Here is a 24,128-nt window from a genome sequence, read left to right as displayed (position 1 = left end):
CTATACGTGGTCCCCATACGCTGCCTCTCTCTATGCCTTTACCTGCCTTACTCCTCTAACCCTCCAAATCTTCTCTTCTTTCTCCTGGTGAAAACCATTCTTTAAGGCCCAGCTCAAGTCCCACTTCTTGAAACTTCCTAACTCTTCTGTCATTAATTTGTCTTTAATTACTATAACAAACTTATTCTCTACTGCACATGGCACCTATTTTTTTGTATACTGTGATGCTGTCTCTGTATATTGGTTTATTTCCTCAACTAGAAAACATTCTCTTTGTTCCCTAGGGCAAGAGCCGTGTCTTACATTTGGGCAAAACTCCTATACTCCTATCCCTCTCCTCCCCCAAAATTTACCCACAAGTGTATGTGCATGTAGCATCAAAACATGTAGAAAGAGTAGTGAAGAGAAGGGCCATATGTACCCCAATGTTCATAGCACCATTGTCCACAATAGCTAAATCGTGGAAGGAGCCGAGATGCCCTTCAACAGATGACTGGATTAAGAAGTTGTGGTCCATATATACAATGGAATATTACTCAGCCATCAGAACGATTTCTCAACATTTGCTGCAACACGGACGGCACTGGAGGAGATAATGCTAAGTGAAATAAGTCAAGCAGAGAAAGACAATTATCATATGATCTCTCTCATCTATGGAAGATAAGAACTAGGAAGATCGGTAGGGGAAGAAAGGGATAAAGAAAGGGGGGTAATCAGAAGGGGGAATGAAGCATGAGAGACTATGGACTATGAGAAACAATCTGAGGGCTTCATAGGGGAGGGGGCTAGGGGAATGGGATAGGCTGGTGATGGGTATTAAGGAAGATACGTATTGCATGGTGCACTGGGTGTTATACGCAACTAATGAATCATCGAACTTTACATCAAAAACCAGGGATGTACTGTATGGTGACTAACATAATATAATAAAAAAACGTTAAAAAAAAATTAAAATACGAAGTCATTAAAAAAAAAAAAACCTGTAGAAAGAATTCAGTAAGCACTTGTTGATTTCTTTAGAATCATCAGAGCACACTAAAAGTTTTCTTATATATTTTCTGGCTGTTTGGTTGTTTGTTCAGGAATGGGAGCAGTTTGTATGAGTCTCAGGTCAGAGAAGCAAAAGGCCCTCTTCTGCCATCGCCATGCCCTTAGCTGCCCCGTCCTCTCTCACTTGAGTGGTGATTTTTGTGTGTGCCCTTACTGAAGTACTCTTGAGCATAAAGGATGATATTACCTCCACTCACCCGGGGATGGAGGGAAAGTGGCTTCATCATTGGCCAACCGAAGCTGCCAGAGGACCTTTTAAAACTATTTTGGGAGGTAGTGGTAACTTTCCCAAACACTCTGATTCAGAAGAGGTTTTGTTTAAATTAAAAAAAAAAAAATTATGCTGTTTCCATGGAAAATCCCTGTGGACTATTTCCAATCGATCATGCTAAAAGGAACGATTTTAATCCCAGGTCTCGCTCCTTAAAACGTTATTTAAACCTTGTTCTATTTCTGTCATTCAGTTCAGCGGTTTGGGCTATGAAGTGAATCCCTGAGGTGACTAGCGTGTCAAAGAAAACCATCATAATAGAAGTTTAGATCAGGGAACGGGATTCAACTGACCTAGGAGAGAAAAACTAGAAAACCAGAATGGGGAGAGAGGAGCTCAAATCTAAAATTCAGGTTGCTTGAAAAGTTCCCATGGGTTACTGATCGCCTTCCTCTTCCCAAGGGCAGGGGCACTGTTGAGGAAAGATTTGTGCAGCCCCGGAGAGGATATTTGGGCTGGCAAATCTAAATCCAAATATCCTGGTTTCCGGATTTTGCCCTGGGCCCAGGTCTCTGTGAAATGAGCTCTATTGTTTGCAGTTTCCTTTTCCAGCTCATGATCTTGCTGTCTTGTTCCCCAGCCCCTAGATTTGCCTGGAATGCCTTCAGAAGGTAACAGACCCTTACCTCAGTGACCACTGAAAGACAAGGCACCATTTCTTATTTGGTAGCTTTAGCAACCAAACTCAACCATCTGATCCTCAGTTTCTTCTCCTCATCAGATTTTAACGTCCCTCTGCTTATACCCGCTCACTTCAGACCTAGCAGGGAGTAAGTTTAAAGAGAAAAAGTCGCCCAAGTGTTCGTGATTTTCTGATCTGGAGGTTTCACAAACTCCACCTGGGTGGGTGGTTTTGTTTTGTTTGGGGGTGAAGGAGGTGAAACCAGCCTCTGGGAGAAAAGGGGTATGGGGAGAGTCACACGACAAAACATTGTTCTGCCTTCCCTCTGCCGGCCTGGAGGCAGCACAGCACAGACACCCTCTGGTGGCCTAGCACTGGCCTTCACCGACTCCAGCTCCATAAAAGCAGATTTACCCTAACACAGAGACTCTTTTCAAATAGAAGAATAAAAATATGTTCTCTATGTACTGTCAAGTTTGAATTTCAGGTCGAAACTAAAATAAAGTTTCCTTTTTTTTTTTTGTTTTCCATGTCTGCAGATCAAACTCCTACTCCGACTAGATTCCTGAAGAATTGTGAGGAGGTGGGGCTCTTCAATGAGTTAGCTAGCTCCTTTGAACATGAATTCAAGAAAGCTGCAGATGAGGAGGAAAAAAAGGCAAGAGGCGGGACTTTGCTGACAAACTGGCAGTGTTCAGTTGGAGGCTGTTTTCACTGTGCCCTGGGATAATTTGCTTAGCCGGTCAAAGCACAAAATTATGGGCTTCATCCTTTAGAACCAGATAATACCCACTAATCCAAGTCAGCCTTCCACATCTTCAGGGGGTCCAGATGATGGATCAGCACAAGTCTATCTTTACTGAAGATGAGGCTTCTTGCCGTTTCAGTAGAGCGTTAGTTCAGTAATCTCTTTTTTAAAAAAATTATTTCTCTTCCGAATATGTTAAGGATGTTAAAAGATTATAAATTACTCAGATTCTGTGAGATAACATTTTTTGGGGTCAAATCTCTCACTCTTTTCTGAGCTAATCAGATTTCTCACCTAGACTGTTTTCATTGAGTCAGCCAATCAACAAACATTTATTGAATTTTGACACTTCTTTGTTTCAGTATATGTAGCACTTACACTCAGGTAGCTTTCTCATAATATTCAAGACATTAAATTCAAGAAGGGTGTTCTTAATGCCTTCCAAAGGAAATCAACCAGGATGGTGAAAGAACCAGAAATTATGTCACTTTGGGAACATATAAAGAAACTGAGGAAGCTTTGCTTGGAAAAGAGAAGTTTTAAGATGAAAAAAATTGTAGTCTTCAAATATGTGAGGAGCTTTCATGTAAAAGAGGGGTTACACTTACTCTGTGTGGCCCAAACGTAGAAATAGGACCAGCAGGTGGAAGCTATCGTGAAGTGTGTGCAATTATAGGCCACTTAGTATAGCTATTGTAGAGAGGATTAGAGTGTTGGAGTCCTTTATTCTGAGTTCTTTCCTTCTAAGAAGAAGAGAGCAGTTAAATCAAGAGAGTTGTGCATGATTTTTTTTTATCCAGCTTAAATTGTAATTGTAAGAATGCAAGATAAAGTGTCCTTATCACTGGAGGTTTTTCCAAGTTCCGTAGCTTCCTCTGAGCTGCTTTACCTGCTGTCTTCCTCAAACTGAAAGAAAGCAGGGAAATCCAATGGCATATATTTGTAGTTCTACTTTCACATGGCTGGACTAGCCACAGTCTTCTTGTCATTATTTTTCTTTAGAGACTCCAGTCTCTTAGCTCTCAGTGGCTTCAACCTATGTGGTATAATTTTATTTTACAGCTTTCCTGCCTCATCCCCACCCCCACCCCCACCATCATTTCTCCTTCTCCCACATCAGTCAAATCGTTTCCACCAGGATGTGAGCGATTTAAAATTGAACTCATTATAGGCAAATTCAAGAAAATTAACCTCCTTTAAAAGTGTGAAGTCTTTTCTACGGCCATTTTAACTCAGTTGACGCCTCTGGGAGGCCATTCATAGTTGGTCAGGCTTTACTCGTTGGGCATCTTGGTATTTCTTCCTGCCTGTACAGGGGTGGTCTTTACCTCCCCTTGATGAGAAGAACAGACTCAGTAGAAGATTGTGTCCAGGAATGTTGACTGAGTCTAAAATTTCACTGAACCACAGCTTTTCTAGGAGATGCCTCTAAGGGATTTTAAACCCGTGGTTCTGTTTACTTAGAGGCCTCTCCTTCCCACTACCCTCTGACTTCAGGGATCCCAGAATTAGCTGAATTGGGTCTGACATCTTCACAGCGTAGCAAAACGAGGGCAGAAATGAAAGCATTCTTTGCTATTGCTCACCCCCATCAGATTGGAGAGAAACAACCATTAGCACCTTCTCTAATGTGGTAGACGCCAGATTATCTTCAGTGTGCCCAACTACCAAGATTTCTAGGGATTAGGGTAGCAAGAGAAGAGTTAGAAACAAGCTCCTCTTTGACCAAGAAGCCTAAGATATGGGAAGAATAGAACAAAGGATCTACTTTGTCATGAAACCGAGCTGCAGTGCCAGCCCTCCTGTCGTGGTGCAGTGTCCGGGCCGTCATCTCAGATGGTTTATGGTTCCCTGCAAAGCCATTTACAGCCCCACAGTTCTGTGAAGTGATTCACCACTGCCAGAAAAGTACTCTCTTTCCTTTCTGGTTTTCTCCAGTCCTGCTTCTGGGACCAAGTTCTAATTTCTTTAGCTGATCAAATGACCAGCCTTTCCTTTCCTCATTACCTCAAAACCCTAGCTTCCTAACTTCTAGCCTCTAACACCAGATGTTGGGATGAAATCACCATCAAGCATGGGAAGTTCCCCAGAAAAGATCTTTCCTATCTTGTTTGCAGTACTTCAATAGCTAATTTGTCTCTGTTTGCTTTTGATACTTGGGTAGTCTAGTCCTTCTGGTTGGCAGAAAAAGTGCTCACAGTTCTCCAGTGGCCAGCAGAGCTGTTGGAAAATAGACAAGCACTAGATTCAGGGATCATTTTACTTTCCTGAAAAATGATATGATTATGATATTTGCATGGATTTAAATGATATTTTTTCCCCCTTTCGGGGTCTTTATAAACATTTGTAAATTTTTTTTTCCTTTCAGAATCTTTATAAGTATTCGTCCATGGTGAAGCAGGCATTATTTCTATTTTACAGTTAGAAAAACGGAAGTTCTGAGACGTTAAAATGATCTGGTCAGAGTTGCACGTAAAACCTCAGTTCCATATTTCTTTGACTTGCAGTTCAGCTCCTTGACCAAGGGCTGAACTTAGAAGTATATTTCCTCAGGGCGCTTGGCTGGCTCAGTCAGTAGAACATGTGACTCTTGGTCTCAGGGTCGTGAGTTCAAGCCCTACATTGGGTGTGGAGCCTACTTAAAAAAAAAAAAAAAAAAAAAAAGGAAAAGAAAGTATATTTCCTCATCTTTTAACTGGAAAGATTTTGATTCAGCCTGTAGGGAATCATGAGGTTGAACTTTGCTTATTTCTCTCTTTTAACAGGCTGCTGCTGGGCCCCTTGACATGTCTTTGCCTTCCACACCAGACATCAAAATCAAAGAAGAAGAGCCGGTGGAGGTAGACTCATCCCCACCTGATAGCCCTGCCTCTAGTCCCTGCTCCCCGCCACTCAAGGAAAAGGTAAATTCTCTACCAAGGATGATCCCAGGGATGCCTGGGTGGGTTCAGTCGATTCAGCGTCCAACTCTTGGTTTCAGCTCAGTTCATGATCTCAGAGTTGTGGGATCAACTCCTGTGTCCAGCTCTATGCTCAGTGGGGAGTCTGCTTCAGATTCTGTCTCCTTTCCCCTCTGTTCACTTGCGTGCATGTTCTCTCTCTCTAAAATAAATAAAATCTTTAAAAAAAGAAAGAATTATTCCAAGTGTTAATTGGTAGGTAGATTAAGTTTTGATTCATTAGTTGTATAAATAATGTGTGATGCAGGATTGATTATATTTAAATAATGTTCATTGTTTAGAAGATGTATATAAATTACACCTATTCTCTGACCCAGCAGTTCCACTTCTGAGTCTATATGGAAGTGAAATTAGTGTATATGTCCACTATATAAAAGTATATAAGAATGCTCACAACAGTTGTATTCATAATGGTCAAAAAACTGAAGTAGTTCGGGCGCCTGGGTAGCGCAGTCGTTAAGCGTCTGCCTTCAGCTCAGGGCGTGATCCCGGCGTTCAGGGATCGAGTCCCACATCAGGCTCTTCCGCTGGGAGCCTGCTTCTTCCTCTCTCACTCCCCCTGCTGTGTTCCCTCTCTCGCTGGCTGTCTCTCTGTCAAATAAATAAATAAAATCTTTAAAAAAAAAAAAAAGAAAGAAAGAATGAATGAATGAATAAATAAATAAATAAATAAATTGTGGTATATTTCTAAAATGGAATACTAGGGGAGCCTGGGTGGCTCAGTCAGTTAAGCATCTGACTCTTGGTTTCGGCTCATCATGATCTCAGGGTCATGAGTTCGAGCTCCACGTCGGGCTCCCTGCTGGTCATGGAAGCCTGCTTAAGTTTCTCTCTCTCCGTCGCCCTTTGCCCTTTGCCTCCCCCCAAAATAAATAAATGAAATATAATGGGATACCACATGGTATTAAGAAAGAATGAACTAATAATATACACAGTAGTGTGGGTGAATCCCACAAATGTTATATTGAACAACATTCAGACACGAAAGTACACATGTGACTCCATTTGCATCAGGTTCAAGAAGAGGCAAAACTATCTGATGACAAAAGAACTCAAAGTAAATGTTTAACTTCCGTGAGGGAAGGTATGGATTGACACCTTCTGGGGTGCTGGAAGTAGGCTTTGTCTTGATTTTACATATAGAAAGTCATTTAGTTATATCCTTTAAGATTAACGTACTTTATGTATGTTGTACTTCAATTATTTTGGGGTTTTTTTGGGGGGGTTGTTTTTTGTTCTTTGTTTTTTAAGAGAGGGAGAGAGAGGAGTGGGGAGGGGCAGAGGGCGAGAAGAATCCCAAGCAGGCTCCATGCCCAGCATGGAGCCTGACATGGGGCTCGATCTCACAACCGTGAGATCATGACCTGAGCTGAAACCAAGAGTCGGCCACCACCACACAGGCGCCCCTGTACTTCAGTTATTAAGTGGGAAAGAAAAATTATGTAATTCATAAACTGGGCATTAAATGATTTTGGGAAAAAAATCTTAGAAGGAAGCCTTCTAGTGACTCAAAGAGAAAATCTAGAATTGTAGTTTTTTTTAAAAGAAATTTCTTAGGAGGTAGTATTTTTTTATAAATTTATTGAAAAAAATCACACAGAAAAGTGCATGAATCGAGACTATATAGCTCACTGAATCTTCATGAAGTTTACAGCCTGTGTAACCAACACCCAGATATTATCAGAACCTCAGAAGCCCCCTCGTGCCTCTTCCCATCCTCTCCTGCTCTACCAGGGTTATTAATTTTAATGTCCCCTGTGGGGAGAGCATCTGCACCTCATTTTACCTGCCTCCAAATCTGGTTTGATAACTTCTCCGAATTACCTCCCCCATAAGCATTACAGCGGTCCCTCCTCCCTCCCCTTTTCATTAGCAACCAGGTCCTAAAGTTTGTCTGGAGATGTGTGAGGGCCAGTGTGGCCACTACAGCTAAGGTCCCAAGCAAGTTAACAGTGGGAAGCAGTTTGTTTTATTCCAATATGACCATTATTCAAACTTCCATAGCCTTCCTTCCATAGCCTTTTAAAAGGGATCTGTCTGAGGGCACCTGGCTGGCTCAGTAAAGCATGCGACTCTTGATCCAAGGGTTGTGAGTTCAAGCCCCACACTGGACATGAGGCTACTTAAACTAAAAGGGCGGGGGTGTGTCTGTAGGAGATATTGGGTCGTCTTATCACCGGTCCTACACCCTGCTTTTTCTCATTAGACACCAGAGGACATTCAGGCATCAGATTTGGAATAAGAGTGAAAAATTACGACAGTCCTTGGAACTTACATGGCACTACAGTGCTTCTATAAGGATTTCAAGTGATTTCCCAACTCTCATCTCATTCGTACAGCAATCGTCCCCGAAAGGTAGAGAGCCAGAAAGCCTTAACTCTGCATTCCGGTTGGACGGGCAAGTGAAGGATGAGCCCATGGTCGTGATCGAGTCGGCATCATTTACATGAGTCGCTGTAGTGCTTTTTACATTTGACCAGCTATATATTTTCCTATAAGCAGCCCCTTACCGCATTTCGTGTTGTGTTCGTCTCTTCTCAGGAGGTGGCCCCAAAGCCTGTCGTGATCTCTACCCCCACACCTACCATTGTGCGCCCTGGCTCCCTGCCTCTCCATTTGGGCTATGATCCACTTCACCCGACCCTTCCCTCCCCAACTTCTGTCATCACACAGGCTCCACCATCTAACAGGCAACTGGGGTAAGTAAAGCAGAGAAACAGTGAAGCCTGAGCCTTTTTGTACTTGGTAAAAAAAACAGGGACTGTTTTTGAATACTCAAAGAAAACGAGTCAATGAGATTGTCTCTCAAAATAAAATATCCTCCCATAAGCAGAAATCTCCTTTACCTTATTAGTAAATAAGCAAGTATTTATTTGGGGATAATACTTCCTTAATTTGGAGATTTAATACTTCTTTGATCTAAAAGAAGAATCTTTAAAACTTTAGGAAGTTCATCATAGTGGTGGAAGCCACACAGGGAAGTACATTTAGTTCTTGGCCTCAATCTGTACAAGGTTTGGGGGGCATTACTGAATGATGGGCTGAAACCCATTAAGTCATCTTTTTTGAGTCTGGTGTTCCCCTCAGTCTGGGGTTCTTGGTCTTTGCTACCCCTAATTTTGTTTGTCTGTCTTCAATCCTGGCGTGGTCCATACACATTTCCTAACGAGATGACTTGAGCTCCTGTCCCCAGGTACCCATGGGTTAAGAGGTTGTTGTCAGGGGGCACCTGGGTGGCTCAGTCAGTTAAGTGTCTGCCTTCAGCTAAGGTCATGATCCCAGGGTCCTGGGATTGAGCCCCACGTCGAGCTCCCTGCTCAGCGGGGAGTCTCTTCTGCTCTCTGTCTCACTATCAAATAAATAAAATATTAAAAAAAAAAAAAGAGGTTGTTGTCAGGATTCAGTCTTAAAGCTTATTGTTCTCTGGACCCACTAGAAAAGATACAAAGTGACATCTTTTGGGAACAAGGTAGAGCAGTACGTGCAAAGGAACAAGGGAAACATACTCGTATTTGGCTCTCATATGACATAATTCAGCTTTGCAAAATGACAACTTTGGTCCAAGTCCTGGCGAAGGCAAGAGAGAGTTTATACATGCCAGTGGTAGGGATGTTTGTTTCGTTGTTCTGAAATCTTAATAGGATGAGCTTCCCACCCGTTCGAATTCAGTGGTGTTTGCTTAATTTGTGAGGTGTAAAGATCTTACCACTTCTTTCCATCTATAAAGTAAGGTAAGTAGCATTCCCTGGTTTTTCCACCTTCATGAGGGTGTCCAGATTTTATAGTGTTGCCCTGTGGCTTCCCTAACTACAGACTCCTGGGCAATCTGCTGTAATTATAGGAGGAAGATCCATAGACAAAAGGGTCTGTATGCTGAGCATTTCACTTCATGTCTCCTCAGGTCTCCCACTGGCTCCCTCCCTCTCGTCATGCATCTTGCTAATGGACAGACCATGCCTGTGCTGCCAGGGCCTCCGGTACAGATGCCTTCTGTTATATCGGTGAGCTCTGTAGTTGGGGCAGCCAGCCCTACCGACTCACTAATCCCTCCCTTCCACCTGAATGCTCATAAACACACATGAGCCCCAGGGAAGCATGGGCTCTGGTCTGTATTAGTTGAGCGTGGCAGCCTGCCTAAACTCTTCACTAACCTCTGCCAATCCAGCACTGTGGAACACTAGACAAAGACTCATCTGGACAATTGGCTCCTGGTCTAGGAATTGATCTTGCCAGCCTGCTGATTGGTTGATGTCACTTGGCACTTAGCGCCTCCCACATTGCCCACCACTTTCCTCAAGATACAGCCCCAGCCGTTCCCATAGAAATTGTCACAGCACTGAAGGATTAGATTCCCTACCCTTTGGTGCTCCATGGGGAAAGGTGTTTCCCAGGCTGTCCCTCTATGCCCTGTGGACAGGTTGCACAGAACAGGCCCTGACATGCCAATCTCTAAAGCACTTCATTTTGGAAAGCTGTTGCCCCACCACTAGTATTATGTTCCCTTCTGGTTTTTCCTCCTTCTCTTAATCCAGCTGGCCAGACCTGTGTCTATGGTGCCCAACATTCCTGGTATCCCTGGCCCACCAGTAAACAGCAGTGGTTCCATTTCTCCCTCTGGCCACCCTATGCCATCAGAAGCCAAGATGGTGAGTACATCCCAGCTTGGGGCAGTGTTGGCCCTTTTGAAATAAGTGTTATCGGCCTAGGTTTTTCACGTGAGCCAGGCAAAGAAACCTTCTGGGGCTTGCAAAGCTAAAGATACCCTGTGGTGGGGTCTGGAGAAGAAAAGACCCTGATTCATGACTCCTATCTCTTCTCTTCCACCTTTAGAGCCTGGTACCTAGACCATGGCAGTGAAAAGAGGCAGCACAGATTGTTTGGAGTGGAATGCTTGCTGTTTTCAGTTCCAGGGTGACAGATGGAGGGTGGATGAGTGGGCAGGAGAGCTGGCCAAGAGGTGAATAGCTGCGTAACCAGCACCTGGCCAGGTTCCAGGAGAGAGCTTTCATCTGGACTCTATTACTTCAACAACCCCCACCCTCCAACTGTGCCCAGGATGATAGCCAAGGAACAGAGTAGGCATGTTAGGGATCCAGGTGCACATTCTCCCTGTCATTCTCTTTTAATTCCTCTGTTAAGGGCAAATTGGCGTGGAAATTTTAGTGATCTGTAAGGTCAGTATTAAAATCTAAACCCGCTCTTCTCACCCTTGAGAGAATCTCACCCTTGACAAGCTATTTTTTATTATTGTTCCCTGCAGAGACTCAAAGCCACCCTAACCCACCAAGTCTCCTCAATCAATGGTGGATGTGGAATGGTGGTAGGTACTGCCAGCACCATGGTGACGGCCCGTCCTGAGCAGAGCCAGATCCTCATCCAGCACCCTGATGCCCCATCCCCTGCCCAGCCACAGGTCAGTTGGGCCCTTGGACGGGGGAGCCCGCAGTGTCACCATTACTTTATGTCACGTCTGTTATTAGAGGAGAGCGGGTTTCAGTCTTCTGGGCATCTTCTGTGCATTGGTTCTTGTTTACAGTTGGATGGCGGCAAAACGCACCAGTCTTTACCTGCTCTTCTATAGACAGGCTGGAGAATGCAGAGCTGGCACAGAGGAGGTCTCAGTTGTGGGGTTTTGTGTTTTCCTATATGTGAATGATGTATGTGCAGAGCCCTCTAAAATGTGACAGAACCTCACTCAAACCCCTTCGTGCACCAAAGGAGGCTCCCCTAGTCTCTTTCCCATGCGTTAAGTCTTACAAAAAATAAACCAAAACAAAGACAAAAACAGAAACCAGCAAACTTTCCTGATTAGGTTTTGTGGCAAAAATTGGGTAATAACAATATATTAGTAAAATGTGATGTCACGGTAGCAAGATGGCTCAGTAAACAGACATAATAACACAGCTTTTCCTTATCAACTTAATTCCTGTCTATCACACAGAAATGAAAGTCTTACTAAAGCTAGAGCAGTCCCATTTATATGCCCCGTTCTTTTCCCAAGGAAGCCTCGGTTTTAATAAGTTTCTTTGGAAACTGAATAGGCCTTAGATTTTGTAGTGTCTGCGCTGGACAGGTGACAACAACCTGAGATGGGTCTCTAGAATCACATCTTTGTCCAGCCCCTTTTTCTGATGTCACCACCTGCTTCGTCAGTTACCACCACATGTCCTAACATTGAATGGCCATATGCCGCCTTAAAGCTTGGCCAACAACAAAAGCCTTCACTTGAGTTTTCTTATTGGAAGCTAAGCTTACCCTCCCTCCTATAACCCCTTCTGATACCAGGCCCTGGAGATGGTGAAGCAGTGGCCACCTTGCCTGAGTTGTGCTGCTGTCCCTCTTAAGAAAATGACGTGACTTCCTTTTTAGTCACCACTGATTCCTTTCTTTCTCATTCTTCCCTCCTTTGGCTTAGTGTTCTTTCACCTCTCTCCCCTGCATGAGCTACCGAGTTCCTGTGAGAGAATAGGAACCTTTCGTTTCCTTTCCCCAGCCTCCTAAAGCGCCAGTCTTTACATGTGCTCCATTGAGCTCAGGACAAAGAGGAAATTGAAAATCTCAAGAGAATTAGTATAAACTCCCTGTAATACAGTGAGAAGCAGTGACCTAGGGCCTCTAGTTCATTAAATTGAGTTTTAAATTTCTTCATTTTTTCTTTTGGGAGAGATAATATTAGTGTGAGTAAAAAAATTATCTCTTGATTACCTGTATTAATGGAGAACATGAATTAGTAGGACCTGAATTGGAGTATAAGATTCTGTTTTTTATAAGCTCACGCTTAGTCTCATGCAACTGACGTAAGCTCCGGCACTTGGGGACTACTACTGTAGGTATTCTCCAATAGCAACAGATCCAGGAAGAATTTATTTTTGGTATTGTTTTACATCATGTAGTTTCTCTTATACAGATGGTTGACCTTTCTACATTTTAATTTTGCCCGCTATTATAAAGTTGGTCCATCTTCTCTGAACACATACCAGCTAATAGAAAGGGAAGATGACCCAGAAGTACTTCAGTGACAGAGGACATCAGCCTAAAGTTTAAAGATAAAAGGCAGTCCTATATCACCAGTGTATAAAGGGATTAAAAGTGGTTTTTTGTTGGGGCGCCTGGGTGGCTCAGTCATAAGCAGCTGCCTTCGGCTCAGGGCGTGATCCCAGGGTCCTGGGATTGAGCCCCACATCAGGCTTCTCTGCTGGGAGCCTGCTTCTTCCTTTCCCACTCCCCCTGCTTGTGTTCCCTCTCTTGCTGGCTGTCTCTCTCTCTCTGTCAAATAAGTAAATAAAATCTTTTTTAAAAAAATGTTTTTTTGTTTAAAAACAAACATAACATACAAGGTGAGGAGGGCGATTGCTGAGGATGATTAATAACTGACTATAAATAAGAATGTACTAATCCATATTTCTCCATGATAGCCAGTATCTCACTGGTAGTAAAGTCTTTTCTCCTTTTCTGAAACTTGCTATAGCATTCAGTTGTTTGTAAAAATTGCTTGTCCAAATCAGTGATTCTCCAATCTCTCTTTTTTTTTTAAGATTTTATTTATTTATTCGACAGAGACAGAGACAGCCAGCGAGAGAGGGAACACAGGCAAGGGGAGTGGGAGAGGAAGAAGCAGGCTCCCAGCGGAGGAGCCTGATGTGGGGCTCGATCCCAAAATGCCGGGATCACGCCCTGAGCCGAAGGCAGACGCTTAACCGCTGTGCCACCCAGGCGCCCCTCTCAAATATCCTTATCCCAGTCTCCCTAAAAGTTCTCCTGACACCCAGCCCCATGACGGTTTCCCCACCTACAAGATTCCCTGTTGTTAAGAAACAAAAAGTGACGCTCACTTCATCTTATCTGTCTCAGAAATAATCAGTTTCCACCTGAGCTGCGGTGCATCTAAGTCTGGGGCTGAGAAGACAGGGAGGAAATGGGGAGGCCAAGAGAACAGAAACTCGGGGGCATGGTGAGGAGTCTTGCTCTGGTTGTGGAGACTGGTACATCCCTTTACCAGATCTTTACCAGAGCTTACTGACCTACCTGACATCAGGTTTAATTTGAAAAGGGTTGACGTCCCCTTCAAGTAACTCCTCTTTCTGGGCCCCAGGTCTCCCCAGCCCAGCCCACTCCCAGCACGGGAGGGCGACGGCGACGCACAGTGGATGAAGATCCTGATGAACGGCGGCAGCGTTTTCTGGAGCGCAACCGGGCTGCAGCCTCGCGCTGCCGTCAGAAGCGGAAGCTCTGGGTGTCCTCCCTCGAGAAGAAGGCAGAGGAACTCACTTCTCAGAATATTCAGCTGAGTGTGAGTGGGTCCTGGGCGATTATCGGGATTGATGAGTCTGGAAAGTGAGATCGAATCACAGAAAAGTGAAACAGTATAAAAGAAGATGATGATTCTTTAAATTAGGACAGTTCCAGAAGATGTGCCAGGAAGAATGCAGAAAGAAACTCTGAACAGTCAAAATTGAGATGTCTTCCCCAGGGGTTGGAAAGACTCACCATCTACTCCCAGACCTGTTGCTAGAGTCTGAATCATCCGCAGACCGATTTGGATGGAGGGAATTAGATGAATTGCCACAGGGTGTCCTTTTAAGTCATCAGTCGAATCCGACTGGGGTCGTGGAACACCCGAAGGGAAGTGTATTTGCCCCAGATAATGCAGCTTAATAAAGAGAAAGCGACACAAGCACAAATAGAAAAATTATAATCCACATATTTTCTTGAATATTATTTTCCCTTCTTTTGATTACTTATTAAAAGATTTCGTTGCAAAGGTGTATATGAATATGTTTATGTATATAGCATATGTATACTTACATGCACACACAAGTGTATAGGACAAAACCAAAGTTCGTCTTCAGTATGTCTTTCCCAGTCTTATTCTTTCCTGTGGATAAGTTGGTGTGTGCCTACCAGACATACATGCATTTCTAAATACCTTTCTCATGTATACTTTTTGTGGGGTAGTCAGGGAGGGACTGTGTGTTTGTTTTAACATAACTGGGTTGATAGGATCTCCCGGAGACCTGGCCATGTGTGTAGAGGACCTACTTCATTTTTTTTAATAGCTCTATGGTAGTACGTTCTGTAGTGCGGTTATATTATAATGAGGTATGGATATTTACAGTGCTTCTAATTTTCTGCGAGAACAGCAATGCTATAGTTAACATTGTATGCACCTGAGTAGGTAGTTTTGTTAAATAGATTCCTAGAAGTAGGCTTTTTTAGCCAGGGGACCTGTGCATTATTAGTTTTGGTATGATTGTGTTTATCCTAAATAGGAATAATGTTTGTGTTATAAACCCCTACTTTTCACTGTAAGCAGCTCCCGTCCCTGAATTCACGACTGTGCTGGCCCTGAGCTGTCTGAAACCTTGTGGGGTGAGGAATCTCCCAGATTCAGGGGAGCAGATCCAGGCAGCATTCTGTCCTCACCGTGGGGACAGCCACCGGGGGCTCAAGGGTGGAGGGTGCATTTTGTTGATACTGTCTTCTTCCCTCCCTCTTCAGAACGAAGTCACGTTGCTACGCAATGAGGTGGCTCAGTTGAAACAGCTACTGTTAGCTCATAAAGACTGCCCGGTTACTGCACTACAGAAAAAGACCCAAGGCTATTTAGGTGAGTGCTCACAACCTAAGCAAGGCTGGTCAGTCAGTAGACTGCATGTACCGAGTGTCTCAGCTGTTTAGAATTTTATAATCCCATTCTGAATGTTCTGGGGGGAGTCCACTCTGATGAGTGAGCAGCCTTTCGGGAACAGCCAGTCCTAAAAAATAACTTTGTTTTCAGAACCATATAGAGTTATCCTAATTATCTATCATAGTTGGAGATAAAGGGTAGCAATATTTATGGGTGCCTACTCTGTGTTAGGCACTCTACCATCTGCCCAGTTCTCTCGTGAAATAGATATTGCCTCCATTTATACGCAAGAAGAGCACTCAGACTAGTCACGTACCTGAAGTTACGCAGTTGGTGAAGTAGCAGAGCCAAGATTCCCATCTAGGTCTTTCTTATGCCAAAGACACTATCTTGGCCTCAGGAGAATATAAACAACAGATGATACATTGGCGTTTGTTAAGCATTGTGCTATGGGGGTATATTTTATCTTTTTAATGATGGACCGATGGTGGTTTTAGTTTGTAACCTATGCGCACACATAAAATAATGCTAAGAAGAGATGGTCGTAGAGTCATGCTCGGGACAAGCACAGTCCTGAAATTAAAATTACCCTGAATAATTTGTTTATGAGCAGTGAAAGCTAATAAATCATTTTCCTTTACAAATTTAATAAATTCCTAGAAATTTTGGCTATCAAATTTTGATGATATATTGAATTATTTTTCCACTAACTGTCTTTATCATTTCCGAGATGTGTTCCCATAGAAAGAGTAACCACATCACTCATTTGAAACATCTCTATTTAAATTTTAATTTTAATATGTGTACTTCAGGATACTTTCATTCATTAAGCAGATACTGATTGAGCCTTTTCTGTGCCAGGCACTGTTTTATATGCTGAGGATATAATAGGAAACCAAATAGATTAGATTAAAATCCCTGCCCTCGAGGGGCTTATATTTTAGTAGGTGAGACAGACAATAAGCAAGATAAATAGGTACAATATATGGTCTATTAGATAAGAGTAAATGCTTGGAAGAAAAAATAAAACAGGAAAGAGGAATATGAAATGTTGCAGCAGGGTTGAAATTTTAGATGAGGTGACTTTTGAATAAAGACTTGAAGGAAGTGAGGGAGCTGGCTATGCATATATATGGGAGAAAAAATACTGCCAGTGGGAACAACAGCAATGCAAAGACCCAAAGGGGGAGTGCGCCTGGCACATTCTAGGAACATCAAGGAGGCTAGTGTGGCCGGATTAGAGAAAACCGAGGATGGAGAGTCGTTGGAGATGAGGTAGGGGGAGCTAACGGGAACATTTTTATGTAGGGCCTCATCGGTCCTCGTGAGGACCTCGGCTTTTACTCGACATGGGGGACCAATGAGAGGGTTTTTAGGAGAAAAGTGACATGACTGGTCCGACTTACATTTGAGCAGATTCCCTCTGCTAGCGAGTGCAGGCGTGCACAGGCAGTCCGTTTAGGGGTCTGTGGCGGTCCTGTGCGCAAGAAGAGGTGGGGCCTTGGACCAGGATGGTGGTAGTGAGAGTGGCGAGAAGGGGTTGAATTCAGGGTGTGTGTTGAAGTTAGAGTGACAGGGTCTGATGACAGCCCAGATGGGGTGGTATATGTGAGAGAAGAATCGAGAGCCGCACCAGCGTTTGGGCCTGCGCACCTGCAAGAGTGGAGCTGCCGTCAGTTGAGGTAGAGGGAAGTATAGAAGCAAACGGATTAGGAGGTGTATCTGCAGCTCAGATCTGGACAGGCTGAACTCAAGAAGCTCACTGGGGTTGCAGGCGGAGGTGTCAAGTGGAGCCTGGTTATATGGTCCCGCAGTTCAGAGGAAAGGCTGAAGATACATCCTGGGGAGATAGCCCGCGTAGTTAGGCTTTAGAGCCACAAAACCAGATGAAACGTTTTGTTATTGAAAGAGCACAGAAAGGGAGAGGTAGTCGCAGGACCGAGCTCTGGCGTACTCCAACATTTAAAGGTCAGAGAAAGGAGAAGAAACCCACAAATGAGGCAGAATGAGCCGCCAAGAAGGCAGGAGGAAAATAAGCTGAGTCATAAGTGTGGCATTCTGGAAACAAGGATAAGAAAATGTTTCCAGAAGTGTAGTGATCAACATTTCAGGTCCTTCTGATGGGGTAAGGAAGGCAAGGACCGGGTATGCGTCATTACGAAGTCTATATGCAGTAAGTTTTCTGCTCAATCCCTTCAAGAACTTTTGAGGGGCAGGCAATCCATTAACCTACTTACTTGTTACAGCAGAGATGTATTTGGTTCCCGCTGTGTGGTGTAGACACTGTGGTAGGTGTTTGACTCAGGCCAATGACACACTGTAGCTCTGAGAGACTCCGAGCTAGGAGGAGATAAACACGCCAGCCTGTGAATAAGGGAAGCGCAGACGGCGCAAAGAGTCCATGGAGCAGGAGCTTCGTGAGGACAGGGCTCCTGTTCTGTTCATTATATCCCGCGGCGCCAGCACGTGGAAGGTGCTCGGTAAAATGACGAGTGAATGAGTGCGTGCTCTGAAAGCACCCGCGATGCGATCGTTAATTTCATGAGCATAACAAAGAAGGTTTCACAGAGGAGGTTATATCTGAATCCTGAAAGGAGACTCAGACATTCACCAGGAGAGAATAAAAAATACAACCATCAGTTGTTGACCCTTATTTATTCCACACCTCTCTGTTTAAGCAGCCGTGGAGGCTATGTGGTGTTTCCTCAGACTTGACTGCAGAGCCGCATGGAGTTACCTTTGTATGCAGCTCAGATATTTGTGCTTATCAGTAAACTGTTATCATCACTTTAGGTGAAGTGGCGAGCCCATAATAAACGTTTTCAATCATTAATGCCTAGCTAATTGATAGTGAGGAGGATCCAGCAGGCCTCTTTTAGTTTGTTGTATTTACCGAACCTTGGCCAAGGGCTAGTCATTCATAACCTCGTCCGAGTGTAGCTTGATGTTTATCAGGCTTACCTGCAGTGCAAGTGCATGCTAAAGGAACATAAAGAATAATGGAATGATTAAATTCTTGCGGGGATTAATCAGAGAGGATAGCTAAAAAAAAAAGAGAGTAAGAGATCTATTTAAACCACCTTTCAAGACATGAATAAAAGGAAGAGCGTTCCAGTAGGGGTAATGAACTACACAAAGATGTAGAAGCCAGACGGTGTAATTAACATACTGGGGGTTACTTTACTGAGATAGATAAATTAATTTGGGCCTAGTTCTTGCGTCCCTTCTCACAACTTCCTATTTCCTAGCCCCTTTGCAGCTTAGAAGCTAAGATTCTGGGAAGTTTTGCCCCCAGAATGATGGGCTTCCTTTTCCTTTGGGCTTCTCTAGAATTATGGCGCAGGGTGATCCTGCTTGTTTCCCCATTCTCTTTTCTAACCACTTGCTCTCTGCTCTTTGTCTTCCTTCCTGGCAGAAAGCCCCAAGGAAAGCTCAGAGCCAACGGGTTCTCCGGCCCCTGTGATTCAGCACAGCTCAGCAACAGCCCCTAGCAACGGCCTCAGTGTTCGCTCTGCAGCCGAAGCTGTAGCCACCTCGGTCCTCACTCAGATGGCCAGCCAAAGGACAGAACTGAGCATGCCGATACAGTCGCATGTGATCATGACCCCACAGTCCCAGTCTGCGGGCAGATGATGCCTCCCCTGGTGGAGAGGTCCCCAGCCAGAGCTCGCCCGCCCAAGAGCCAAGAGACATGTCATCTTATCGCCTCCCATCTGCCTTGGACATGGCAATATGGGGGGGAAATTGTGTGTTGTGAGTAACGGACAGATGTGGGGCTTTTCAGCCACATGGTCATGTACATTGACACCTGTACTAGGAGCCTCCCAGCCCCAGAGCCACAAAGATCATCCCCTAAGGGGGCAGTTTCTGATGTACCCACAGCCAAAGGCCTTTCCAGATGGTCCGAACAATCACCCCTGCCCATGCATGTGTACCTGTCTCTTAACACTAACCCTCGCACTTCTAGGTTTTGGGTTGCTCCGTCCCCTCTCCTCCCACTAAGCCATGGCTGTGGCCTCCCTGCTGCTCAGCAGCACACCGCTTCCTGCCAGGTAGAGGGAGGCCAGTGTTGATGGCAGGTCATCGCTGGCCTGCCCCAGCCACCCAGGGGGCTCAGGACTTTGTCTCCCATTAGCTGCTTATTTTACCCCTTGACCCCCTTCCTGAAGTCTAGTTCAAACATTCACTAATGGTGAATGTAAAATTACCCTTGATGTATGAATTAGCAGTATTTTCCAGCTCTTCCATAAACTTTAGTCCTTCTGCCTACCTGCCACCAAAAAACCCCCCAAAACAAATCAAAACCAAAAAAAAACAAAAAGAAAGAAACAAAACCCCAAGAATTCTAATCCTTTTTCAGCTATTTCCAGAGCTATTTGGGTACCTCGTTTTGTGTCTTGAGTTTTCGCAGTCTCCTGGTGGGGCCTTTTCCACCTCCCACTAAGCCTTGGCAAGATCATCTTGTGGCCTTATTAGCTCTTGCTCATTAGTGAAAAGGGAAAGCGCCCCGGGTGTGACTGGCTGATCCCCTGCCTCTTCAGTCCAGCCTCCTGCAGTGATCATTAGGGCAGGCAGGAATAGGAGAGTTTGAGGCTCGTTCTGTCAGGTGACTGGATTGATTCTTTATGTCTTACAAGAGTTTACTGGCCAAAGCATACATAACTCCTTTTGGTCGTCTGTCCGCTCCTGTCTCTCCCTCTTTGTTCCCCTGCCCGGGTCACTGCCTCTGTCTCTCTCCGGGTGCAGCCCTCTGGATCTGTGTGTAGGGCACTCTTGCACTCCCTTGCTCTTCTCCCATCTCCCAGCGTCACTCAGCTGTCTTCTTTTCCGGGCTAGGGTCTTCTACTCACAAGTGTCCCTCACCCTGGATCTCCCTTCTCTGGTTTGCCAGGCTCCTCGGCTAGCCGCTAGGTCTTTCTGCTCCGGTAGTATTTCTTCAGGTCTCCTCTGCTTTCTGCCCCCTAGATGCAGTGTGTCCCCAGAGTCCCAGCCCCAGGACTCTGAGGCATCAGAGCCAGGGTCCTGAATGGGTTTTCTTGAGGGTAAGGAAGGATGGGAAGAGGCAGGAGAGAGGAGGTGCGGTACCGACCTCAGCAGAGGAGCCCTGCTTGGTGAAGGTCTGGCCTGCCTGGGAAATTGGTGACTGTTGCTCTCAGCCATTCTTACTGTGAGGAGTTAGGTTACAGGGGGAGAATTCATCACTCTTGCCCCTCTTTCTTCCCCATTAAGACTTCTCGTCTTCCTTTGTCTCTGAACTATGCAATTTCTACCAGGGCCATAGGAAGCAATCCAAAGCCAGAGGCCTGTGGATAGATAGGTCAGCTTTAATAGCCTGTCAGTATGATTCCCTTCCAGTTGTCCCAGAGCCACCTTCTGCCATCTGCCCAAGCCAAGAATGTCCTTTTCTCCCTCTCTCCTACCTCCATCTTAAATTTACATACAGAGTAACTGCCAGCTTCCTTTCTTAGTTTGTCTTCCAAAATTGGCTGTCATGGGGGAATGAGGAAACGTTCTAAGCTACACGATTCCCATCTTCTCAGAGTGACACACTGGTGAGCCAGTCAGAGGTCACGTTCTATTAGTCTGTTTTTAATTTCCCCTCCTGCTTTTCAGAGCCGGTGCTGAACAAGACACACCTGGTGAAGAGAAAGGAGAGAAAACATGGTTTTCTCATCCTCTACCACCCGGGACCCAAAAGGAACAGCCCCTGAGGTGACTCAGTCTAGCAAATGGCATGGCAGATGGTCAGGAAGGCAGTTACCACCTCCAGGGACTCCCATTTGCCTCTAAGAGTTCACAGCCATAACTCGTACTCAGGACTTTTCCTTTAGACGGCTGCGCCCTGGGACTTTCTTCTGCTTTAGTTGTGTTTCATTTTTTATTTTCTTGATTTCCCACCAGCAGCCTTGCCCTAAAGCTTGACTGAGTTTATGGCTCCTAAGGAGCCTTCGTAAGACCCTTGACTGTTTTTCTTCCCCCTTTAGTCAAGTGTTTTTCAAGTTAAGAATCCGTTTGTCACTGGACTCATGCCCTGCCTTACTGCTTGGCCTTGGAGGAAGTTTGAATCCTACCTGTCTGTCCCTTTGTAGGATAGCTAATTTATTTAGAGGGTCTTATTTAGTTTCTTAGTCCCCATGTCTCATTCGCTTAAGTCCTTTTTTCATTTTCATTTGTGGGAAGTCATTGGGGACCTAAATGAGGGGCATTGCCAGAACCTTTGTAGTAAAGCAGCAGGAAGGGGCAGGGCAGAAGCCCCCAGATAGCTCTTTAGTTGGTCCGTGGCCTCACTACGAAGACAGAGCCGTTGCTTATCCTGAGACTCTGTCATAGTTAAGGGGAGTGTCACCTACCTTGTTATTGCTGCCAGCCCTGTGGCCACTCTCCCTGCCCTTTGCTTTCCAGACTCATCTGGACCAGACCCAAACATCATGGAGGGTGTCACTTAGCCCTTCTTAATGACCATGGCCTTTCTAGGGGCCTGAGGGAAGGTACTTTCCGAAAGGAGCTTCGAGTGTGGACGCCGTGGGACTCTTCTGAGTGAGCACAAGACGCAGGCCTCCCACCTCACCCCCCAGACAGAGCTGGTAGATAACCGAGGCCACAGAGAAAGGTACCAGACCAGGTCTTCTGCTCTGCAGATTTTTGCCCTATTCCTTTAAAAGAAAGCGTGCTCAGAGTTGAAAAGTCTGAGAAAGCTTCCCTCACTGCTTGAGAAAACTAGAAAAATAGGCCCTCCCTTACTTACTCTTGCCCTGTTGGTTATACACCCGAAATCTGGCTTTCTTCAGCCTCCACGCCTCTCCTTGGCCCGAAGCACTAGACCATACACTCTTGGTAGTGGTAAACAAGGAGATGGCCTCGCTGCACCTCACCCACCTTGCCGCCTTCCCTGCGCCTGTTCTGTTGTTCTTGGCTCCTGTCCTGATTCGCTGCCCTCCGGCACCACCCATCCTGGCTGACAGGGTACTTAACCATAACCATGCCCTGTCTGTAGCCTGAGCCACCAAGCAGACACCAAAATACTCCTCCTGTGGTTTCTGAGGCTCCCCTGCTTCACACTGAGAGGCTCCTTTAAAGGTGCTAGTCCTGAGACCGCCCTTCCCCCGAAAGTTCCCCCTTTCTTTCATGACTTCCTTCCCTTCCCCAAATCGTTCTTTTTCATTAATAGTGTACGTTGTATACACAGGAAGGAAATGTATTCTTTTTTTTTCTTTAATTTCATAATCAGTCCGTTTAGAATCCAGTCCTCCTAGTTATATCACATATGCCTTTGTTGATATGCTCTTTCTGCTTTCTTTAGACTTTTGTTGGGCAGGGGCGGAGGGAGGAACAGGACAGGTGAGGACCCTAAGGCAGATAGAGGATCTCCCATCCTACTTCAGCCTCCCACAACCCTAATCATCCCCCTCCTAGTATAGAACTGATTTCTCTGTGTTTGCACACGTGCATGTACACACAGACATAAATCCCCATCCACCCACCCCTGAGTGGTGACCCAGCAGAAATGAGCACCGGCTGCTGGCCACCATTCCCACCCTCTGTTACCAGGTCCCTGGTCGCTCTTTGGGGTAAAACGCCACCTCAGCTTGAGACAAGGCTGGGGAGAGTAGGGTGGCTAAGGCGGCTATGTCCTCTGTAGATGCAGCTTTGCACCGTAGCTGCTGGGGTTGGTTTCGTGTTTTAGTGGGCGGCTGGCAGCACCGAGCTCTCTCGCCACCATTAGCTACTGGTGAGTGCTGTTTTAGCTGTAAGAAATGGCCATGAGTTTCACTAGTTTTACCGACTTCCCCTTGGGTGGTGGTTCTCAGGATGTGGTCCAGGACCAGTAGCACCAGCAGCACCAGCATCTGGGAGCTTGTTAGACATCACATGTGGGCCCCACCAGAGACCTAGTGAATCGAAAACTCGGGCTGGGCTCTAACAAGCACTCCACGTGATTCTAGCGCACACTAAAACGTGAGAACCATTGCTTTAGGGGCAAGCTGGGACATCCTTGAGGTGTCAGGGATATTTTAAGTACCATCCTCGCCTTAGCACTAACACATCTTCCATTTCCTCCAGTCCCTCTCTCCACCCCCATTAAAACAAAACCACGTCATTCATCTCAAAATCTAGGTTTGTCTTCCTTCTACTTCCTCCTAAACCTGTCCTGCCTTGGTCTGGACAGGAATTGTCCCATGTTCCCTTGCGGACTGGTCACTCCACATTCTTTGTTACAGGAAGACCGGCTAGAGCTCTAGTTGTTACACACACACACACACACACACACACCCCTACACGCCCCTTTCCGGCAGGGAGATGAGCCTCCAGCCCCAACAGTGGAGGCTGCCGCCTCCTGACATAGTATCTGTTGAAAGAAAGCAGTGTGTATCTACAGCTATATCTCTGTTCATCTGTGTATCTTTGACATGTAGCAGCGCCTCTCCCTCTCATCAAGGAACTCGACTCTGGGTCTGGGTCCCCCCCCAGTCCTCAGTGGTGGACTTTGACATGTGGGAGGATGTAGTGCTACAGGCTGTTTTGTTACGAAACTGTCTCGTCCCTTTCCCTGCCACCCAACTCAGCATGGTCCTGTGAGCAGGCTCTCACAGTCTCCTGGGACGGGCTGAGGCAGAGGCTTCACTCTATCCTCCCTACCCCTCCCTCTCCCATCCCCCTTCTCACCCAGCAGTTATCCCCTCAGCCATGCCTTCTCCCGCTCCCCCTCGCCCTGACATATATTGTGCCTTATTTATGCTGCAAATATAACATTAAACTATCAAGAGAACCACTGTTATGTCTAATGCTTCAGTCCTCTCATCGATAAGTCCCATTGGCCCCTCTTTCTGAGAACTCATTGGGCTTTCATG

The 24,128-nt window shown here is 45.4% G+C and overlaps 1 protein-coding gene across 4 annotated transcripts in view; it reads left to right on the top strand.

Annotated features, from left to right (window-relative positions):
* The window catches only part of LOC123794687 (cyclic AMP-dependent transcription factor ATF-7), an 84,500-nt gene extending 60,448 nt beyond the window's left edge, over nt 1–24,052 (top strand). For 3 of the 4 annotated variants that reach the window (XM_045800894.2, XM_045800895.2, XM_045800896.2), the window contains exons 4-12: nt 2,483–2,601; nt 5,457–5,594; nt 8,193–8,350; nt 9,553–9,652; nt 10,184–10,297; nt 10,912–11,064; nt 13,744–13,941; nt 15,150–15,258; nt 18,695–24,052. In XM_045800894.2, coding sequence (XP_045656850.1) covers nt 2,483–2,601; nt 5,457–5,594; nt 8,193–8,350; nt 9,553–9,652; nt 10,184–10,297; nt 10,912–11,064; nt 13,744–13,941; nt 15,150–15,258; nt 18,695–18,912 — 1,307 coding nt within the window. In that variant the 3' untranslated portion in view covers nt 18,913–24,052. The remainder of the gene's footprint in view (nt 1–2,482; nt 2,602–5,456; nt 5,595–8,192; nt 8,351–9,552; nt 9,653–10,183; nt 10,298–10,911; nt 11,065–13,743; nt 13,942–15,149; nt 15,259–18,694) is intronic. The other variant, XM_045800897.2, reaches the window with a different exon arrangement.
* Nucleotides 24,053–24,128: the final 76 nt, after the last annotated feature.

Source organism: Ursus americanus, chromosome 25 (assembly GCF_024610735.1).
Source record: "Ursus americanus isolate L20-20 chromosome 25, mUrsAme1.1.p, whole genome shotgun sequence".
NCBI classification, from domain to species: Eukaryota; Metazoa; Chordata; class Mammalia; order Carnivora; family Ursidae; genus Ursus; species Ursus americanus.
The sequence above is the reverse complement of the archived record's forward strand: the minus strand, read 5'-3'. Positions and strand labels throughout refer to the sequence as shown.